The 19617-nt window shown below is 40.5% G+C and overlaps 3 protein-coding genes across 4 annotated transcripts; 1 reads left to right on the forward strand and 2 right to left on the reverse strand.

Annotated features, from left to right (window-relative positions):
* Positions 1-71: 71 nt before the first annotated feature.
* hemk1 (HemK methyltransferase family member 1) lies at positions 72-9409 on the forward strand. The gene is made up of 11 exons (XM_049734665.2): positions 72-303; positions 721-894; positions 968-1059; positions 1133-1226; positions 1844-1960; positions 2252-2316; positions 2399-2448; positions 2520-2625; positions 3205-3300; positions 3475-3585; positions 3774-9409. The coding sequence occupies exons 1-11, from the start codon at positions 229-231 to the stop codon at positions 3829-3831; spliced, it is 1038 nt and encodes a 345-aa protein (XP_049590622.1). The 5' UTR covers positions 72-228; the 3' UTR covers positions 3832-9409.
* On the reverse strand, positions 5242-9441 carry cisha (cytokine inducible SH2-containing protein a). The gene is made up of 3 exons (XM_049734667.1): positions 9291-9441; positions 7538-7704; positions 5242-5992 (listed from the first exon to the last, which is right to left on the reverse strand). Exons 1-3 carry the CDS (start codon positions 9308-9310, stop codon positions 5490-5492), a joined length of 690 nt encoding a protein of 229 aa, XP_049590624.1. The 5' UTR covers positions 9311-9441; the 3' UTR covers positions 5242-5489.
* twf2 (twinfilin-2) lies at positions 9420-19406 on the reverse strand. Of its 2 annotated transcripts, XM_049734663.2 has the most exons (9): positions 19087-19406; positions 17799-17977; positions 16539-16634; positions 16343-16447; positions 16147-16161; positions 15872-15997; positions 15510-15660; positions 14400-14521; positions 9420-14188 (listed from the first exon to the last, which is right to left on the reverse strand). In XM_049734663.2, exons 1-9 carry the CDS (start codon positions 19181-19183, stop codon positions 14021-14023), a joined length of 1059 nt encoding a protein of 352 aa, XP_049590620.1. In that variant the 5' UTR covers positions 19184-19406; the 3' UTR covers positions 9420-14020. The 2 variants fall into 2 exon arrangements, with proteins under 2 accessions (XP_049590620.1, XP_049590621.1); XM_049734664.2 differs by lacking the exons at positions 17799-17977; positions 19087-19406 and adding an exon at positions 17481-17783.
* Positions 19407-19617: the final 211 nt, after the last annotated feature.

Raw genomic sequence — 19617 nt, forward strand, 5'->3', positions numbered from 1 at the left:
CTTCCACGAGTGCCTTTTAAAGCATCACGGCTGAACGTCAGTGCTGCGCGACCACTTGCGCAAATACATGGGTGACGTCACTTGAAAATGTCAGTTTGTTTGCTACTGCGCCGTGTTCTGTCCAGCAACAACAAACCTTCCCCCAAACATGAATGTCGAATAAACGCCACACTAGACGGCTAAAATAATAATTTGTGTGACCAAATATGTTCAATTTAACCTCATAAGATGTTAAGTATGATAAAATTTGTGGGGAAAGTCAGTGAGCAGAGGATACATTTGTTAGTTGGTAGACAGTTAAAGGTAAGTGGGTCATTTCGAAAATTACATCTTGAAATTCGCGGCGTGCTATTTTTGCTTTCCTTAACTCATTTCTCAAACAATGTCAAATCTTGAAAACCATCGTGTATTACAGCAGTATCTAGGCAGGGTTAACTCATGCTAAGATGTTTTCAGAGCCAACAATTGTGTTTCAAGACTAAATTTTTGATTATGTGTGTGTTGACTTGGTTAAGCCCACAAAAAATGCCAGTGAGCTCCTTCCTTCATTCTTGAAGCATTCCTTCCTATCTGATTCCTTCCCTTCTTCCTTTCAATTTATACATATTTCCCCTCTTTTGTCAAGACTGCACTCTTTCTTCCTTAAGATACTTGTACAAATAATTGTTGTGAATTTGTTAAAAATTTTGATGAAATATTCTGAGATTTATTATGTTTTAGGAATTTTTGGACTCCTGTGCGGTGCGTCCTTGCAGTTTCCAGGCCTCACCCTCAGGCAGAATAAATGCCCGGCAAGCAGCGGATATTTGGAGGAAACGCTTTGAGTTGAACGGTGTGACTGAGCCTGACCTCTCCAGTCAGTACATCATTGCCCATGTGCTCGGGGCTAAGACTGTAAGTCAAGGAATATGCTCAATCATTTAATCTTTGACCCTACGTGACTCAGTTGTATGTCTATAACCATCAGATAGAAGGAGTTGAGCAGCATAGGTTGTCTGCATTTCTCACCCAAGAGGAAACACAGCAAATATGGAAACTCTGCAAAAAACGCCTTTCCAGGTTTAACGTCAATAAAAACATTTAACGTTGTTTATATCCATTCGCACTAATTTGATTTATGTGAATGTCTCAGGATGCCTGTGCAGTATGTGATCGAAGAGTGGGACTTCAGAGATGTGACGCTCAAGATGAGGCCTCCCGTATTCATCCCACGACCTGAAACAGAGGTGTTTTTTTTTTTAAGAATACTGAAGTGCACATCTTCATTAAGAGTGTTGTCAAAGCAATGCTGTAATGCGTTTAGCCACCGAATGAACTCAAATGTAGGTTAATGTGGAACCTCCAAAGTTAAACACCATCTGTTTCGTAACGCTGGATGACTTGATCAATTGGTTCTCAAAGTCAAATTAATTTTAGTGTAAGAAATCATGTAAATTCATTCATTCGTTCCATCTTTTTAGCCATATTTAATCACATTTTAACTGCTTTTAGGAACTATTTTCCAAAAAGCATTTCGCCACAAGTCTGGTGACTTTTTGGAGACTCGCTCCCTTCCGTGTCTTGTCTGAATCGCTTGCTATTTTAATCATATCCCCACCACTAAATTAGCTTGTTAATTTAACCAGTCTTCCAGTAAGTGGACCTACTTTTTTTCTTAGAAGATAGAAAATACCCTTAAATAGAGGATGGAATAATTAGTCGACTGTGCTGGAAGGAAAAATAAAATCTCACAGATGAATTAATTTTGTTACATTATATTTGTCTATTTTTGTTGTTGTCATTTTACCCTTTCAGTGCAGAATAGTATCAAAAGTGCTATGTTGTGTTGTGTGTGTTTGTACAGGAGTTGGTAGAATTAGTTGTTACTGATCTGCAGAGGAAGACTGGCTCACCTACGTGTTTGGAAGTGGGATGTGGCTCTGGTGCCATTTCTCTTAGCCTGCTGAAAAATCTGCCACAGGTCAGCGCTTCACTCTATTGACTTTAGGACATTCAATTCTTGCGATCTACAAGATGCATTGTCATCCACATTAACTTTCTATTTTGGAATCCCTGAACTTAGCCTGTTTTTAGGATATCACCATTTGACTCAATTTCCTTGATAATTTAGTATTTTTTGTTCAATGTGGGAAAACATAATTTTTGTTATTTTTTAATGAACAATCAAATATTGATAATATGAAATAAATAACCAAAATATTACAAACAGTTCTTCGTACATAATAAAAAATAATTGTGCTTTCCAATGTAGCTCAGAGCCGTTGCAGTGGACCAAAGTGAGGAGGCTGTGGAATTGACAAGAGAAAATGCATTAAGGTAACTTTAATTGTTAAAATCTTAATGTGTGTGTACGTGCGTACATGGGTGTTTAACATGTTAATTCCACATATTTCAACAGATTAGGGCTTCAAGACAGATTAAAAGTCTATCACGCAGATGTCACAAAAGGTAACTGAATGCTGATTAAGACGCACACACACACGCGTAATTGTTTAGAAATGATTTCATGTTTTTGTCAGATGCAGAGACCGTGTCGAAGCTGTGTAGCAATGTCTCTGCATTGGTCAGCAACCCTCCTTACCTCTTCTCAGACGATTTGCCTTTGCTGCAACCGGAAATTCTGAGGTTACCAACGAAGAGCGGGGGGAAAAAAAGGACATTGATAAAATTGTGTAAAAGCCTTTGAGCAACAGGAAGTATTTTATTGATGTGTGGACAATTTACAATTGCAATGGGAAGCGAAACTTCCTTGGTAGAGCTTTATGCTCTTTTTTCATCATCTAAAAACAGTCAAGTCCAAAGTCAGTGTAATTACTAAATGATATGAAAAATACAAAAGTTATGCTTTTATGGCTACTCAGAAATGGTTCATAGAAGATATCAAAACAAATAAAATTGTTAATTAAAAAAAAAAAAAGCTGTCTTAAAAATAGAAGGCGTATTGATAGTCGCAACATCAGCAAATGAATGTGTTAAAATTCAATAGTATCATTTGGAATAGATGTCTGCATATGACAAGAACAAAACGCTTATGTATAGGCTTGACTATGTGAAGTTCTAAGTTTCTAAAATTCCTTGCATACCATCCCATGGAAATTGACCAAATTTTCTAATTTATTAGAATTTTCTACCACCTTTGCTATGCTAGGTAGAGAACAAGACTTTTGCACAGTAGAGTGTCGATCATACAGTGTATGTTGGCAGGTTTGAGGACCACGCCGCCTTGGACGGGGGAAAAGACGGCTTGAAAGTGATTCGCCAGATTTTAACCCTGGCTCCCCGGATTCTGTCAGATGACGGGTAATGCCGATGCAATTCATTCTCCTAACAACCCATGTACGGTGTGGCCCTAAGCCTTTTTAATGAGACATGTGCTAGTGTTCTCCACCCAAAAGCTGCTTGTGATAATCTTGTGCTATTTGTAATTGCATTTAAATCAATCCCATGCTTTTTGTCCCCCCGCACAAACAACAGCTGTGTTTACTTGGAGGTGGACCCCAGACACCCCCAGCTCATTCAGCACTGGGTGGAGGTCAACGTGGAGTGGCTGCATTTGGCAGAGACGCGACACGACATCACCAGCAGGTTTGTCTGGAGAGCGTAATGCTGAATTTGATAGACTAGGCCCATGACTGTCAATTAGATTCCCACCGCACGGCTGATCTTAACTTCATTTAAAAATTAGACACGAAGTGCGTGTGATACTCTGTGCCACGTTTACATCCGATGTCCAAATTCGAAAAGGATGACACTGATTTTTTTGTGTTTCCCAGGCCTAGATTTTGCATTCTTCGGAAAGCCAAGTCAAACGACCATGAGCTGAGAGGTTGAGAAAACCAGATCCCATTAGGGTGGCTTTAGGCCCGCTCGTCAAAACCCCTTCTCCCCCTTTGCTCCCGAGCCGCCAAACACGTTCCGGCTTTAATCTCTCAAAATTCTCCTATTATTTGCCGCAGGAATCATATAAATCAACCGCGCTGCTGCGCTTTTTAATCCACGTGCGCCCTGTGCCACGGTAACGTTGAAAAATGTGTGTGCGGTGGCACAAAAGCGGCTCAAAGCTGAAGGTAATTACCAAGGCTTTTCTTAGAAGCCTCTCTCTCAGAACCGTACCCTCCTCCCTGGAAGCATTTTGTAGTTCCGTGAATCGCCTGATGAACGGTCCTCCCCTTTGCCCGTCCACTCGCTGACTCAGATGCAGGCGCACATACGCACAATGTGGCCTTTACTGCCTCATGCAATCTCGCACACACATAAGGCCGCACGGTCTCTCTTCATTCCTAAAGCGATCAAAAGGCTCAAATATTTCCCGTACGCCGCTACGGCCAAAACAATCCTCATCTGGAGCCAAACTAAAACTGTCATCATTGTCGGTGTATGACTGAATGTCGCTGAGATTCAAAAGGGAAATTTAACGACATTTCGCGGAAACCAGTCGAGTAGGTTTAGTGTAATCCATCTCAACACAAATAAAAGGACCACCTCTTGGGGACAAAATGTCTCAACAGCTCTCGTCACCGTGTATCACTATATGAAGTACGAGATTTCCTTTTTAAGGATAAAATCTTTAATATAAGACTGAGGAACATGATATTTATACATACACGATTGAGCTAAGGTTTGTAACCCATACGTACACACGACCAATCAAGTTTGAGGGTCACATAGAAATGTTTTGTTTTTTTAAGGAAATGATTACACATCACCAATGTCTGCATTTATTTCTGATTAATATCTTCATTGAGAAAAAAATCCTCTTAAAAAAGAAAAGGACACTTCCAAATGATGCCATGGTTTTGAATGGTAGTGTATGTACAATTGTGCTCATAAGTCTACGTATACTCGCAGCGTATGTACATGAGTGATCAAGAGAAAAAAATACTGTTTTTTAATTTGAATAGGATTTATATGAAATTACAGGGCATTTCAGAACGGCACAATAATAGCAATAAAGAAAACAATGAGATGGTCCTCGTTCAGTTATTAGACATTTTTTTCATACAATGTGAATGTGAACTTATGAGCACAACTCTACCTGTATACACTATATATATGATTGTGGTCAAGTAGTGCCCCCCCCCCCCCCCCCCCCCCCCCCCCCCGCACACACACACACACACACACACACACATAAAAATAGATATTTTCAGCTTTTAGAATTTCTCTACTCTTGAGTCTGGAATGGTTGAACAAGGTAAAAACAAGGTAAAAGTAGAAAAACAATGACACAATACACATGTAAAAGGTAGAAAAGGGTTTTACTGAGAAAAGACAGCAAAGGCGTGTAATCAGTGTATGTGCATCTCATGCAATTCAGTCCAAATATGATACACACACAGTCGTGTGCGCTGATATGAACATGTTTTAAAATAAAAAAGACCCTGTGTCCAAAGTTTCGAAGCAGCAAATGTCATTTCCGGGTGGGGCAAGGGGTGGAAAAAAAAAGGACCATTTTGTGTGTTTGTCCTCCTTTGCAGTCGAAACAAGCCTCATAACTTGAAAGGATATTCCTGTAAGAAACGCAGCAGAGGCCTGGGGAGTGGTAGCTGGTCGTGGCTCTCCGAATGCCTGTTGATGACGAGGCGGGTGAGGTGCTGCAAGGAGGGCAGGCCCTGCGGCTTGTACACGGGCCGCTTTAATTTTAGCACCACCGACGCCGACGCCTCTTGGATTGTCACTTTGGAAGAGGCCTCCTTTGCCGCCGTGCTCCCCTCCTCGTCTTGAGCTCTCCTCTCCAATCCCATGTAGTGCTGGACCAAGCTGGGCACGTTGGGGAAGGACGACAGGCTGGGCCGAGCCGGCGAGCTGCAGTCCAGCAAGAAGCGAGTGCAGCTGTACTGGATGCGTATGCTGGTGGGACCGCGGGCCGTCTTGACCGAGAGGGTAAGCATATACAGAGGGTGGCTGCTGTCCCGTACCAGAAAAGCCCCCTCAGAGGCCTCTTGAAGTGCACCGTGTGCCTGGGCCGCACTTACAGCTCCCCAGTACCATCCTACAGTACACACATAACACCATGTTAACACACCTTGTCAGCCTACGTATATAGAAATAATAATAAGTAAAAAAATAAACATCCTTAACCAAAAAAAAAATCTAGATAAATATGTCCCAACCGTTTAAATCATTCTCATGTAAGCCCACTAAGAAAAAACATCTGTAAAACCCAAGACCTGGAAATAATGTGATTTTATCGTTGGTAAGTATAACGGAAGCCTTGGTTTAGATGGCACGGTCATGCCAATTTCAAGGTTAGAAACTGCCCAGTATCGGAATGCAACACAACAAAACTGCTGCATTTTCTATTTTTAGAATTTTTTTTTTTTCATCCAATTGTCAAGGTGGAGCGTAATGAGCTCGTTTGAACAGTGGCGTCAAAATACATCATGACACGGCACACACTGTACGTCGTCTTTTTTTTAACTGGTTTTACAATCATGGCCTTGAGGTGTTTTTCAAGACAAATATTACTTTATTTACAACTAATTTGAAGTTACGAACAGCATGTAATGAACTACTTTGCGCAACGGTGCTAGAATACGTCATCATGTGGCACGAAAAGGGCACAATTACAGCCACATTTGTTTTATATTTATGGCCTAATAGTGTCTTTCAGAGAAATACGTATCGATGTCTTCACTACTGCATTACCTTAAGTTAGTAATGGACTATGTGGCATGATTTGACTTGTGTACAGCAGAAGACCTCTGTACCTGAGAATCTTATTACATAATTTTTCAGTGACGTCTGATTGCCAAACATGTTATTCATCAATGTTTTGGTCAGAATTGATCCTAAAAGAAAGCTCAAGATATTGTAAAGAGTTTTTACATTTATTGGTTACACAGTTACCATATAATCAACTTTAGTTCCTATGTGGCATGCCATGAAAGCAAATTTTCTAAGTCGACAATTGTGTTTTTGTTTTATGTGGCCTTTATAAACAACACTGGCAAAGAGAAAAATGTGTGACAACTGAACACAAATTAGTACTTATTACGCCGCTATACAAACTAGCTAACTGCAGGTTGTTTATAAGCTTGGAAGACCGTGCTAAACCAAGGACCCATTGTACTTTCTACCAAACAAATGCTGTGTTCACTTACACATAAAACTGATACAAAAAATCTACACGCCCCTGTTCAAATGTCTGGGTTTTCTAACAAAAAAAATAAGACCAAGATAAACCATTTAAAACATTGCCCTATTAATGTGACATAAAATCTGTACAACGTTTAATCTTCCAGCGAGGATGTAAAAACAGCTGAGATAATATGGTTGCATAAGTGCGCACACCCTCTTAACTGATTGTGGCTGTGTGACAATCAACCGGTCTCTTTTGAACTCGTCTTTAATCCTAAACAAAGGGTGTGCTGATACACAGTACAGTATATAGCTCTGTACTGTCAACAATGAATCCCAGCAACCGGACAAGAATAGGTGAACAGTACTACTCTGAAGACACCCCTATCAGGTGTCTTCACATGCTCAGTGGTTCTACTTTGTTTTAGAAAGTAGAACTGCCATGTTCATACTGCACCTGATGTCTCTAGGTAGCAGAAATTGCTTGCAATGGCCCGCAGATCCTTGGTGGGATCCCATATTGGTGGGCTGCTCTGAAGGCAAGGCGCAGACGCAACCGTTCCTGCCCGCATGCCCCTCAGGGGGGCCTCAGTCGATGGAGCGGTGGGCAAATGACCTCGGGGACTGAAAGTGACAGGATATCTTAATTAGGTTTAAGTGGTAAACAAACAAAAACAAAGAGACTTAATGTATTTAGAGTTTGAATGCATCTACTGTAATCATGTCAGTGTAGATGCTAACAACAAATGGTCCACTCTCAAGAGTCAACATAAGGTGTTGTTTAACTTTGTCACAATGAGGCTAATCCAGTAATGGCAGTTTACAAATGCAATAAATGTTTACACTATAGTCACCTCCCTGCCAATCAAGCTAATTTGTCACTAAGTTTTTAACAAGGCCCTATAGTGTATCATAATGAGCGTAATATTGTAATACGGGTTAAATGCAAACACAAGGAATGTTACAGCAGAGTTTACTCCCAGGAGTCAATATAATTCCTTCAGTAAAGGATTTTGTTTGGCCAAAAACTTCATAAAATGTATACAGTCATACATTCAGTTTAAATGCTATTAACAAAATCGTAAAATATAAAAAAAGTATACAGTACAGTTTTCTTCTGTTGTCAACGTAATGTGTTATTTTGGGTTTTAATGTGGCCTAAAATTTCATAGCAGTGGGAATTGAACAGCTATGGGTGTTTACAAACACAACCGTTAAAAGCGGAGTTTATTCCCAGGTTTCGCTATAAAGTGTAGTTGAGACCGTTAACATGGCCCAAAAGGTCAAAATAGAGGATGAAACTGAAAAAAAAAGGTTTTACAAACGTGAAAAATGTTCACAATGTGTTATTTAGGCTTTTAATATCAATTGCCCAAAACATCATAAAATTAGGATTAAACTATGGTATCAGGTTAAAAGCGATTTACAAACAGGGCAAATGTGCAGAGCGCTCACAAGCCAGTCCTTGTCTGACTTAAGTTGCGCAGTGTCCTTTTTAATTCTCCTTTTTCTTCACAACACATTATGTCTGACTTAAGTTGCGCAGTGTCCTATTTAATTCATCTTTTTCTACACAACACATTAATAATATCAGTTTAAATTGTATGAACATTCACAAGACCTGCGTATCCGCCATAAGTCTAAGATGTTTTTTTTAAGTCGTAAACAAATTATTTTCCTTCATGTTGACTTTACCCAGGAGTTAACGCCTTTTTGGGGTCCCGTGGGTTGGTAATTTAACATAAAATGCTCCTAAATCATAATGCAAATATAAAACTATATAACAATATTGCCTATAGAGTGTCTCAAATTTGTTGTAGTACCTCATGGCACAATTTTTAAACTCATACCGAGACAATTGTTCATCTCCTCACGGGGCAAACGCGTGAAACCAGTTTGTACCGCAGTAAAACTAAACAACTTTAAGGTCTTATTTTTAGATTAGAATTAGTGTTCTACGTTTCTAGTGAGTGTCACTTTGGCCAAATATATTTTCTTAGAAAGCCGTCTATAATGCAATAAAATTATACATACAGCGCGCACACATTCACGTTCATCCAAATCAAATGCATACAGAATGAGATTATTTTACTATATTAAATCATTTACAGTATGCATTGAAGCTTTTTAATCTCGCACACTGGATACATCGTTCGCACGGTCTTTTGTTGTTGATTTAAAAGCAAACAAAGACATGATGTACTACTTACCCTGGCACACAGAGAATCATACTCAAGCCACACTTTAATTCCAGTCGTATTCCCCTCCTCTCTCTTTGTTGAAAAAGATCAAGCTAAGCAAAAATACCTTGTAAGAAATATATAGATATAGATATTTAAAAAAAAAAAAGCGGTGGTTGTTTGTCAATGTGTGTAAACGCGCGACGTTGCCCTGTTGCTCGCCAAAATATACGACGTTTATTTGGTGGTGCCTTTTAAATAACAGTTAGATTTAGCGGCCTCGTTTTGTGGAGTGTGTTGTCGCCAGAATCGGGAGCTTCCAATGTGCAAAGGGGACGCAGCGCAAAGGCTTGGCTTTTGTCAAATTGACTGTTTCCTAGAAGTCTATTCTAAGAACGCCTCTCGGCACCGGCAGCGCTGACGTCACGGACTCCGGTGGCTGAGCGCGCGCACGCGATCCCCGACACGCTCTACCTACGCTCCTTTTTAAAACAAGCATTCAGGCCTAAACGCAACAATCCGTGGCTAATAATCCCACTTCGGTGATTTTGCTGCGATGTCCGCGTTTATGAATGTGCGTGTCTGTGTGCGCGACCCTCCGCTTGTTTTCTGCGCCGCCGCCCGCTAGCTGTTGCGTTCGCTGAAGCGACGCGCGCTCCCGGGAATCGAGCGCTGGCTTCTCTTTACACGCTTTCCAGGAATCAGCTTGCCTGCGCTTTGACTCCGCCCCGCCGGGCCGCCCCCGGAGCGGGCTTCATTCTGGGAATTCACCGTCTCGACATTAAAGATACTAGTCGTGCCCGCCAGGGGCGTTGCTAGATCCCCCGAGGTCCCAGGAAAAACTGACCATGGAAGAAATAGAGAACCAAGTTATTAAAAAAAAAAACAACAACAACAACAACAGAATAGCTGACACCATAGTCTTGTGCATGCTTTTAAACTACAGCTAGCACGCCTTGGCTTGTGCAAAATTGCAGAGTATACGGGGTTTCCATTCGAGTCCTTGATATGAACCAATATTAGCTGTTTTTTGGAGCCCTGTAGCCACCAGAGATCAGCAAATAGCAAGGGGTTCTACTCAGAGGGTTATTGTTGCAGTGCTTTAGTTTGAGCTGTTTTAATCTGATCACGACAAGAAATCAGGACTGAAAACGAAACACAGGGTGAGACACGGAAACATTTTGCTTACATGGCCAACAGCCAGGACGAGTCGTAAAATACAACAAACTAGTCTGCAAAGCCAAAGCAGCCAAACAGCTCCCTAATCTAAATCAAACGAGTGTGAAATATTTTATGACTCGCAGACTTGTGCCCACCGGTTTAATTTGATGAGCCAATTAAATCAAGTGTTTTTTTAGATGACCTAAATTGAGTCATAGTTTTAATTAAGACACATGATTCTAAAGAATTATGTAAACATATTGTTTGCTGTGAACAAAATCAAGTTTTCAATTGTTTTCTCATTGATATAGACCAATGGGGGCTCCCTTCATCTCAGTTTGGGGTCCTGGGCAAATGCCTAGGTTGCTTGCCCTGTTGCTGCATCTGCGCCACATGCACACGCACAAACATTCTCCAGCTCGGCGTGCATTTCCCTCAGTGGAAGAACACTGGCAGCCAGTTTAACGCGTCGTCATTTGTGAAAACATGTTGCTATTTTGAGTGCCAACGAGGAAATATTACAGGTTAAAAGGCCCAGTGTGACTTGTTTTGGAACGTCTGAATTCAATTCTGCCTCACCAGGAGGTCACGATAGGTTGAGCATGCACTGACTGACCTTGCCCCTTACCCCACTTACGGTTTGTTGAGCTTGTTGTGTGTAAAAAGTGAAATCTTGATGTTCGTAGCCGATTGTCATAAAAATCTATGTGGGCATATGTAAAAAATATGACAATCATGGTCACATATTAGGCCAAAACTTGTCATATTTTATATGACTGTTATGTCGAAAGAGTTTCCTCATTAATACTATATTATGCATATCAACCCAGAGGTTGATCAGTAATCATTGAAATTAAGCCATTTTTATTGTTTTGGGATGGCAAACATGTTTAACACTTTATGATAGCAGAGCTTAGTAAACATTTTAACATGGCAAACGTAATCACGATTATGAAAAAAATCCATTATTAATTTTGGCTTGGCAAATGTCTGAACAGTCAAAACAATAAAGCTTTACAGATTGACTGCTTTTTTTTTTTTTACTTTCAGAAAACAACAACTCCCTTGCATTTTTTTAAAGACCTTCCTTGAAACACCCTCTAAATAACAGCTTTCCCAAATATTTCCGCTCACACGCATGTGGTGGATTGGCCTCGCACCAACACATGCAACTATTTAAGAGTTGTTGCCATTTGCACTGGAGTGAGCTGATACAGTACTGCTCAATGGGAACCCTTTCCTAGAAATCCTGAAGCGAGCGCTGTTCTCAGAAGGCCTCTGGACTTTTGTCTATCCGGATGCAGTTAAGCAAATATGTTTTCTCATGTAACAATATGAGGTAGGGGAAAAAAAAGTTCTTAAAAGCATTAACGTTGTAACGTAAATCAGTCAGAGTTTGTTTAAAGTAAATAAATTGTAGGTTGCAGGCAGCGCTGCTTGTCAAGCTGACCTCATAAATGCGGTTAGCCAGATGATTAATATGCATGTATGTGAGCCGGCCTATTCCGAGGAATTCTCTTTCCCTTGAGGCATTTTTCCGGCAGGCACTTTAGAAGGTCTTGTTATTGAATCGGAGCCACAATATGAGCTGTCATTTTTTTTTTCTGGGTTCAGAATACACAAGAGCAGATTCTAGGAATACTGAAAAAGGTTCGTCTCCGAGATCTAACAGGGAAGCAGGAAAAAATGATATACACAGTCAACTGGTTGCTTACCAAGTATTTTTCGGGGAAAACTGGCGCTATTGGTGAATGTTTGGTAGGTAGGTGGAGGATGACAGATTTTTGGCTAATGTTTTCATCAATGCTTGTTTGTCCGCAGTACTCAACAATGAACTCGCTTGTGCTGATCTGAGGAGTGTGTGACTTCCCTCGAAGCAAAAGTGACGCAAGGTAAGACGTTTTGTGCATGCTTGAAATTAGATAATTGTGTTTTCTTAGAAATGTAGATATTGGAATTTTTTTTTTCTGCCATTTGATTGTATATTGCTTGAATGATGCAGTCCATCTCCAAATCAAATGGCATAATTTGACATTTCATACTCCCATATCAAATCATCCTTTCCCATCAAATTGAATTTAAATGCCACCACCAATAAAGAAATAAAGTAACACTAATAATATTGTACTTTATAAAATCTTATTATAAAGATTAGATGAAGCAATTTCTGGAGAATTAAAAAATATTGTAAATGTGTTTTGGTTAATAAATATTTATTGGCCGCGACCCCCGTGGGGACTAAGCGGTTCAGAAAATGGATGAATGGATGGAAATATTTATTGGTAAAAAAATGGAAGAATGTTAAATGATGAATACTGTGGAATTATGGAATATAATTGAATGATATTTAATAATATCTGACCAAACGTATAAATGGTGCCGACGTGGTGACTCTTATCTCTCAAAGCTGACTGATAGGAGGCTTTCTAATCTTCTATCGCCGTATTTTTTTTTTAATCATTTCCTGATACTTCTGGGAATTTCACTCCAATCCAATGTTCTTCATGATCTTGTGTATGTGATAGTAGCGCAGGTGGGATGGACAGACATGGTGGATGGCTGCCAAATGTGATTTTTCACGTCACCTCTTATCAGTGTTACTTCGCCAAAGTATGTGAGAGTTTATGAATGGATATGAATGGATGCTATTGCTGCTGATACAGGAGTGCTAGTTCCAGAAAATCCATCTCTGAGCTCTTAATGGCTTGATGGTCACGTATTCAGGCACTTTGAGCTGCTGCTACAACACTGCAAATTGTGCTATTAAGTCACTTCAGTGTTGTCTGTCAACGTGGCCGCCTCGCTTCTGCTTTATGACTGCATGTCGCTTTTGTTTTCAGAGTTTTTTTAAGATAATTGACTTATCCATGCATGGATATGTTTAACAGCTGCACGCTGAGTGAGAACATCTTTAGCACAGTAAAAACATTTTTATTTGGAATTTCATTTTTTTTTTTTTTTTTTTTTTTTACAAACATCGCAGGTACAAAAATGCATGTAAAACTCCACTGCAGTTTTTGTGTGTGCAACTCTTATCATACTGTAAAGAAATAATCTATTTGTTCGGTACAGTTTAACAGAATGGAGAAAAAAAAGAAACCGATTGGTTTCACATTATCACTTCCATCCTAGCTGGCACATACTAGTTGTGTTCAGAATAAACATAAGGGCATTTTCTTCAAACATGATTGCTGGTAGGCTAATCACTTCAATCTTACTTTATAATTTTACCTTTCTAACATGGGTTCACTCTGTTTAGCAAATCACCTGTATGCAAAATTACTTTTTATTTAACTATATAAAATTTCTTTTTCATCATGTTCTGTAAAGGAACAAGACTTGTTTTAACTTGTGGCGCGTACCCATTGCCTTTGTGTATGGAAAAAAAAAGCTACTAATATACTACGTATATTATTAAACACGCCAATATTATTCTGAACTATTCATAGAACGAGACTAGCCTATAGTATGTCACAGATGTCCCGTGCTGACAAGGAATTGGACACTGAGCGCTTTGTTGCAGGCCTGACGAGGTGTCAGTGTTATTTTACAAGGTGCCAGTACTCGAGTAACACCTCAGCGGTACGATTTGTCCGATTCTAGCCGTCCTGCATGACCTCGCCCGGGCCTTTAATCAGGCGTTTGAGTCCCCTCTTGCCTGCGGGGCCGCGTGGTTTGGCAAAAGCCTGCTTGAAAGCATGCTGCTTGGGATGGACCTCTTCGTACAGAAACCCCTCTGTCAACTCATCTCCGTTGTCGATTTCCAACTAAATAGTGAAAAGGAAAATATAATGCATTTGCCGCGCTGCACTTTGCGTGGCTTGTTTGTAAAATCCTTCACAAAAATGCAAGGCACGTCATGTTTCTTAGAGCTTCAAATTCTTTGAAAAGAAAAATGCAGAGCATGTGACCTCAGCGTCCTCAAAGGCATTTTATCCTTCAGTTGCTCGATTGAATTTTCTATCCATGTACTTTTACCTTTTTAGCAACCTGCAGTCGATAATCTCTCTCCACGTCCTCCAAGAGTCGACTCTTGCAGCTAGAGTAGAGCATTCTCTCTTTAATGTTGCAGTTATATCCAGGCATGGAGTAGATGAAAACTAACAAAACAGGATGGCAGACATTTAATTGACACAAAAGCTTAAACCATCACTTCGGTACCTTCTTTGCCTTTTCGCATATATTTTTTATTTATAAAATGTGATTAAGAGTCGGTAAGACAAAGCAAGGCAGCTAATAGGTGTGCTTCAGAAGAACTTTAAAATGTGTCAAACTCTTAAATAGCCCTGTGATCGACTGGTGTTCTTTTCCTGACATTTGCATTTTATGTGCGAATTTAAATGGGCAAACAATGACACATGATGCCGCAAGTCATTATGATGTGGCTTGACCCATGGATAAAGGATGCCCTTTGTAATAATGTACTTTTGAATCTTATGATTGCCCTGAATTGCGTCCCACGATCAATTCGAAGAAGCCACGAGTGGTGTTTGAATAAAAGTGTATTGTACGTATATCCATCGATCCATTTTGTACACTGATTGTCCTTGTGAGCGTCATCACGGCTCAACTGACTTTGAAACAAGGTACAATCTGTACTGCTCGCAGGGCGTACAAATACTGTCCACTCACATCCACAATTTTAGACAATTTAGACTCCAGTGCCAGAGCCAAGATTCAAACCCAGATCCTCAGAACAGTAACGCTGACAGTTGTACTAAGTTCATGTCAGGTAATGCACGTAAAATAATTTGTTTGATATAAAAGAAACCAGTGAAGTGAGTAACGCTGGCATGCTAAAACGACATGATCGCCGTGCTGCTTGTGGTTTAGAAAAGAATAGAATAGAATGCCCTTTATTGTCATTTTACAACTTAGTTGTACAACGAAATTTGGATAAATAAAAAGAAAAAACAATTTCTCCGAAATCAAATTACTGCTAGTTTGTCTCATCCTCCTTGGCTATTTTAGACGTCCGGTCTCGTCTGACTTCTGCTGCTAAATATATAAGCCTGTTGTCAGGGGGGTTCACACGTAGAGACATTCCATCTAAATACAAATGAAGCATGAGACTCAATAATGGCGTACCAATGGATTCGAGGTAGTCGCCTTCGTGGGAGTGTTTGTAGAGGAAGAAGTGATATCTTGGTGTGTCTTTAGGAACCCGGCAGGGCAAATCCCGCGTCTCCGTCTGGTGGGAATGAACCAGTTCAATGGTCTCCCGCTCCACATCTAGTTTCTGACAAAGAGGATGTGGTTATTCATTTTTTTAAATTATTATTATTATCAAAGTCAAAGTCAAAGTCAGCTTTATTGTCAATTTCTCCACATGCCAAAGACACACAAAGAAACCGAAATTTCGTTCCCCCCTATCCCACGGTGACAAGACATGGCTCACAACAGACAACAAGTAGTTATGGCGTTATAAGTGGCGGTGGTGTGGTGCAGACCAGCTGTATGTAGTTGATCTGCTTCTGGGCAAGTTGCTGGAGGGCTCGTCTGGCCGTCTCCTGCAGCGGGAAAGCCAGGCCTTGAAGGGTTTGTGCGTTACTATCCACGCTGTTCTCTGCCGTCACCTGCAGGGGGCAGCAAGCACACGTCTCATCTTATGTGTTGTTAATAATATTACCAAAGAACAGATCTAGGTCAAATTCAAGGAAAGGCTAAAATGAATCTGGTGTGATGATATCGTGAAAATGCTTGGAAAAAATAATGATAAACATACCTGTTTGACTCTGCCCTGTAAAAACAATCAGAGTGGAACGTTAGCTATTAGAATGATTCACTCAAACAGCATTCATAGGGTGCCTTGCAAAAGTATCTACACCCCTTTGACTTTGTTCACATTTTGTTTCAGTCAAACTGAATTGTATGAATACTTTAGTGATGGCAGAAACACCAAAGTGATTTTGCCAACTCACCTCAGTGAGCTTGATCCTCTGCAGCTCCTGCTCAGCTAGTGTGAGCGGGGCAGGACCGCAGCATGACGATACATGACGCTGGTAGCCCGACAGGCAGACGTCTTCCTATGGGGTGGGCAGGCAAGAGATAACAGTCGAACGAGCTACTTTTAAACACACCTCACTGCTGCATGCTGCCAACCAAATTGACTCTGACCTCCAGTGTTCCAAAAATCTCATACTTCACGTGGCCACCACCAAACTCCTTCTTGACCATGGCACGGGTAGCAGCATACAGCATCTTGTCTTTGACCTGGAAACAGCAAACAAGCAGGGACTCTAAATTACAGGTTTTTAGATAAAATAGAAAAAGAGCTATTCAAAAATATTTGGAATCGACAAAGTTAAACATTGTGTTCTACTTTTATTTTGCTTTAAAATATCTTTCTATCCCTAAATTACACAACTTTGATTTTTGACAATTCTTTAAAAGCAAAAACGTCACTAGTGTTCGACAAAATAGACGGCATGGTTGGAACTGAAGTGACCAAGACCTACGTACATACGGGACCATATTTACATCTGTAAAAACTGCGACATGTGACGTTGAGTTTTGTGTGTGTATGCGTGTCATGCCATTGACACATTCTGTTAACATTAGAAGTTTTGTTTTTGTAATGAGAACAATTATCATAAAATTACAATTTTAAGATTATAGGCTCAAGTATTGTAAGATTAGCACTTTTATATATAAAGTGGAGTTTTAATTGAGCTAATCTGATTCATCACAGTAATAAAAAACTCCACTTGGTATTGGTCACATCAGTGAATGTTTTTTATTCCAATGGTTTTAGTCATACAATGCGTTAATTTATTAGAAAGAGTCCATTTAGATCGTGTAACGTCCCACCGTATCAGTAATTCATAGTGGCGGCTCCAAATGAGGATATCTTTGAATTCATATTGCCAAGAGCCAAGACAGCTTGTGATGCAGTCAGCTGCTTGTTGTTGTGCTGACACTCTAGATTGAGATCATTTGATGAATTGCCGTGTAGCATGCTGGTTACACACGCAATCACAGCTGAACACACCAGTCATTGTTAAAACAAATCTTTACCTCTTTACATGGGAATGCATTTTATCTGAAAATCTCACTCACATTCTGGTGCTGTTTGGTTGTCAAACAGATTAACGGGAATTGAAATAGCCTGATAAATTCACGTATCATGAAACTAACTGAAGTCAAACCACCATTTAAAGTGTCGGCGAGGCAGACACAGAACAGTGTGACCTATGCTATGCTATGCTATGCTATGCTATGCTATGCTATGCTATGCTATGCGGCAAAGTGACATTAGCTTTACTGGCAGATAGAATGTAGCCTGTGAATTAAGTTTTGTGGACAACCCTTGTAAATTTTTATCAGACTGCTCTTGTCAATGTGTTGATCGTAAAGGTGACGGCCATTGTGACATACGGAAGACTGATCAGGTGACCAGGATAGGAAGAGCCACTCAAAGCCCAGAGCATTGTGGGAGTCCAAGCGGTAGAGCACATAGCAGGGCTCCTGTCGGTCTAGCAGAGGTAGGAGGAAGTGGTCGTAGTCCTGGTCCCATCTCTGCTCTGGTTCCCTATAGGCCCCCAGCACCAGCTGTTCTGAAAGTCAACCCAGGCAAACATCACATACCTTGCGTTACGACACATACCGGTGGGATGACGTTATGTTTAGCTTCTTTAGTACACCATTTTATTTCTCCCTCCCTCTCTCACCTTGTCTGCCTCTGATTGCTACCTAGCTAATTACCTAGCTTGGCTTTGCTAACTTGTCTCCTGCACACAGCTGCTATTCTGAGGGATAACACATTAGAGACGTGACAATACCAGCTTTAAGTATCAAAAGAATGCCAATTTTGTTGGGTCATTGGTGCCCTTATCCTTGCTTTAGATTGCACAAGTGTCAATCATGAGTCAGGGATGAAAAAAAACTCAAATGATTGCATGTCAGTAGAAAATGGTTCACATGACGCACCCAAATAAAAGTTAAAGCAGTTGTGTCACCGATGTTAAAAGGGACTCGTACACAAAAGCAAGTCATGAGTGAGAGTCAGATGCACGCACCACATGAATAATAACACTGGCCTCGCTGACCGCTTTTCCCACTTGATACTTCAGCAGCTGCCTTCAAATCTTTTATCCCCCTCCCTTTCCTTCCCTTCTCTAAATCGTTCTGGGTTTTTTTTCTTAGAAATGTTGGTTCCAACCGCCTTCAGTGCAGGCAGATAACATCGGCTGTTTCCTGAAAACCAACCCATTTTGAAATGACCAGCAAGACCATTATAGCACTGCTGTAATCAAGGCACCATGGAACTGATGCTTTAGTGAAGCCCATTCTATTTATTGCTCTGTTTTACTAATATGGATATTAGTAAAAAAAATATTATAAAGCTGCCCTAGTTCTTTTAAATGTCATGTAAAAACAAAGGAATGTTGTTTGACTTTGGGCTTGGTGCCTTATAGCCAGGGGTCACCACATGATGGTTCATATTTATATATTCAAATGCTCATATGACCCACCATGTTTTTTAAATTGACACCATAATTCATGGTTGTGGAATCTGGACTCCTAAAATGCAAAATTGATGATTGTAAAGATTCCAAGAGGGCCCAATGACAAGGATATAAAACCAACAACTGCAGCAAAGCTAATGAAACATAACCAACATAGAACATTCACTCCAGGGGTGTGTTGTCGTGGGGCCACTCACCGTCTTGTATTCGCACCTTAATGAGGCGCAGCGCTCCACCTCTCGCCCGGGCCAGAAACTCCCTCAGCTCTGGCGTCACCACCAGGGCTAGAAACATGGCGACTCAAGCAGTAGTAAGCAAGCAGCAGAGTGGTCCTCCTTTTGCAGGCCCCAAGAAATGGTTTCTTCAAGTCCCAAGAAAGTTAAAAACTATTTACTGCAATTTACTTGGCCAAGGTGAAAATGTCAAAGTAGTGTAGAGCTGTAAGGGGCATCAGGGACCGTATGGGTGTGCGAGATAGGACATCGCTCAAGCAACTGGGACAGTATCGTGTGCACACAGATGGGGAACATGATCTGACTACCAAATTTAGCTCCCACTGACAAGTCCACTGTTGGTGCTGACCTGTAGGAAAAAAAAAAGCACCCAACACCACAAGTGGGGGGGGGCAGGTCACAACCTTTTCCATTAGAAATAGTGTTTTTTAACCAAATTTATAAACATTGGGATGTATAATTGCTTACATAATTACCAATGTTCACGATTGTTTT

The sequence above is a fragment of the Syngnathus scovelli genome, chromosome 11 (assembly GCF_024217435.2).
Source record: "Syngnathus scovelli strain Florida chromosome 11, RoL_Ssco_1.2, whole genome shotgun sequence".
Lineage (NCBI taxonomy): Eukaryota > Metazoa > Chordata > Actinopteri > Syngnathiformes > Syngnathidae > Syngnathus > Syngnathus scovelli.

Bases quoted from the DNA above. Each gene is read 5' to 3' on its own strand.
- hemk1 (XM_049734665.2), top strand. From the start codon at position 229: ATGTTAAGTATGATAAAATTTGTGGGGAAAGTCAGTGAGCAGAGGATA. The intron at 1,961-2,251 runs GTCAGCGCTTCA...TTTCCAATGTAG, and splicing joins TGCTGAAAAATCTGCCACAG to CTCAGAGCCGTTGCAGTGGA. The intron at 2,317-2,398 runs GTAACTTTAATT...ATATTTCAACAG, and splicing joins ACAAGAGAAAATGCATTAAG to ATTAGGGCTTCAAGACAGAT.
- cisha (XM_049734667.1), bottom strand. From the start codon at position 9,310: ATGATTCTCTGTGTGCCAGG. The intron at 7,705-9,290 runs GTAAGTAGTACA...TGTCACTTTCAG, and splicing joins ATGATTCTCTGTGTGCCAGG to TCCCCGAGGTCATTTGCCCA. The intron at 5,993-7,537 runs GTGCAGTATGAA...TGTGTACTGTAG, and splicing joins CTGCTACCTAGAGACATCAG to GATGGTACTGGGGAGCTGTA.
- twf2 (XM_049734663.2), bottom strand. From the start codon at position 19,183: ATGTTTCTAGCCCTGGTGGTGACGCCAGAGCTGAGGGAGTTTCTGGCC. The intron at 17,978-19,086 runs GTGAGTGGCCCC...GTTGACTTTCAG, and splicing joins TAAGGTGCGAATACAAGACG to AACAGCTGGTGCTGGGGGCC. The intron at 16,448-16,538 runs GTCAGAGTCAAT...CCCACCCCATAG, and splicing joins AGATTTTTGGAACACTGGAG to GAAGACGTCTGCCTGTCGGG.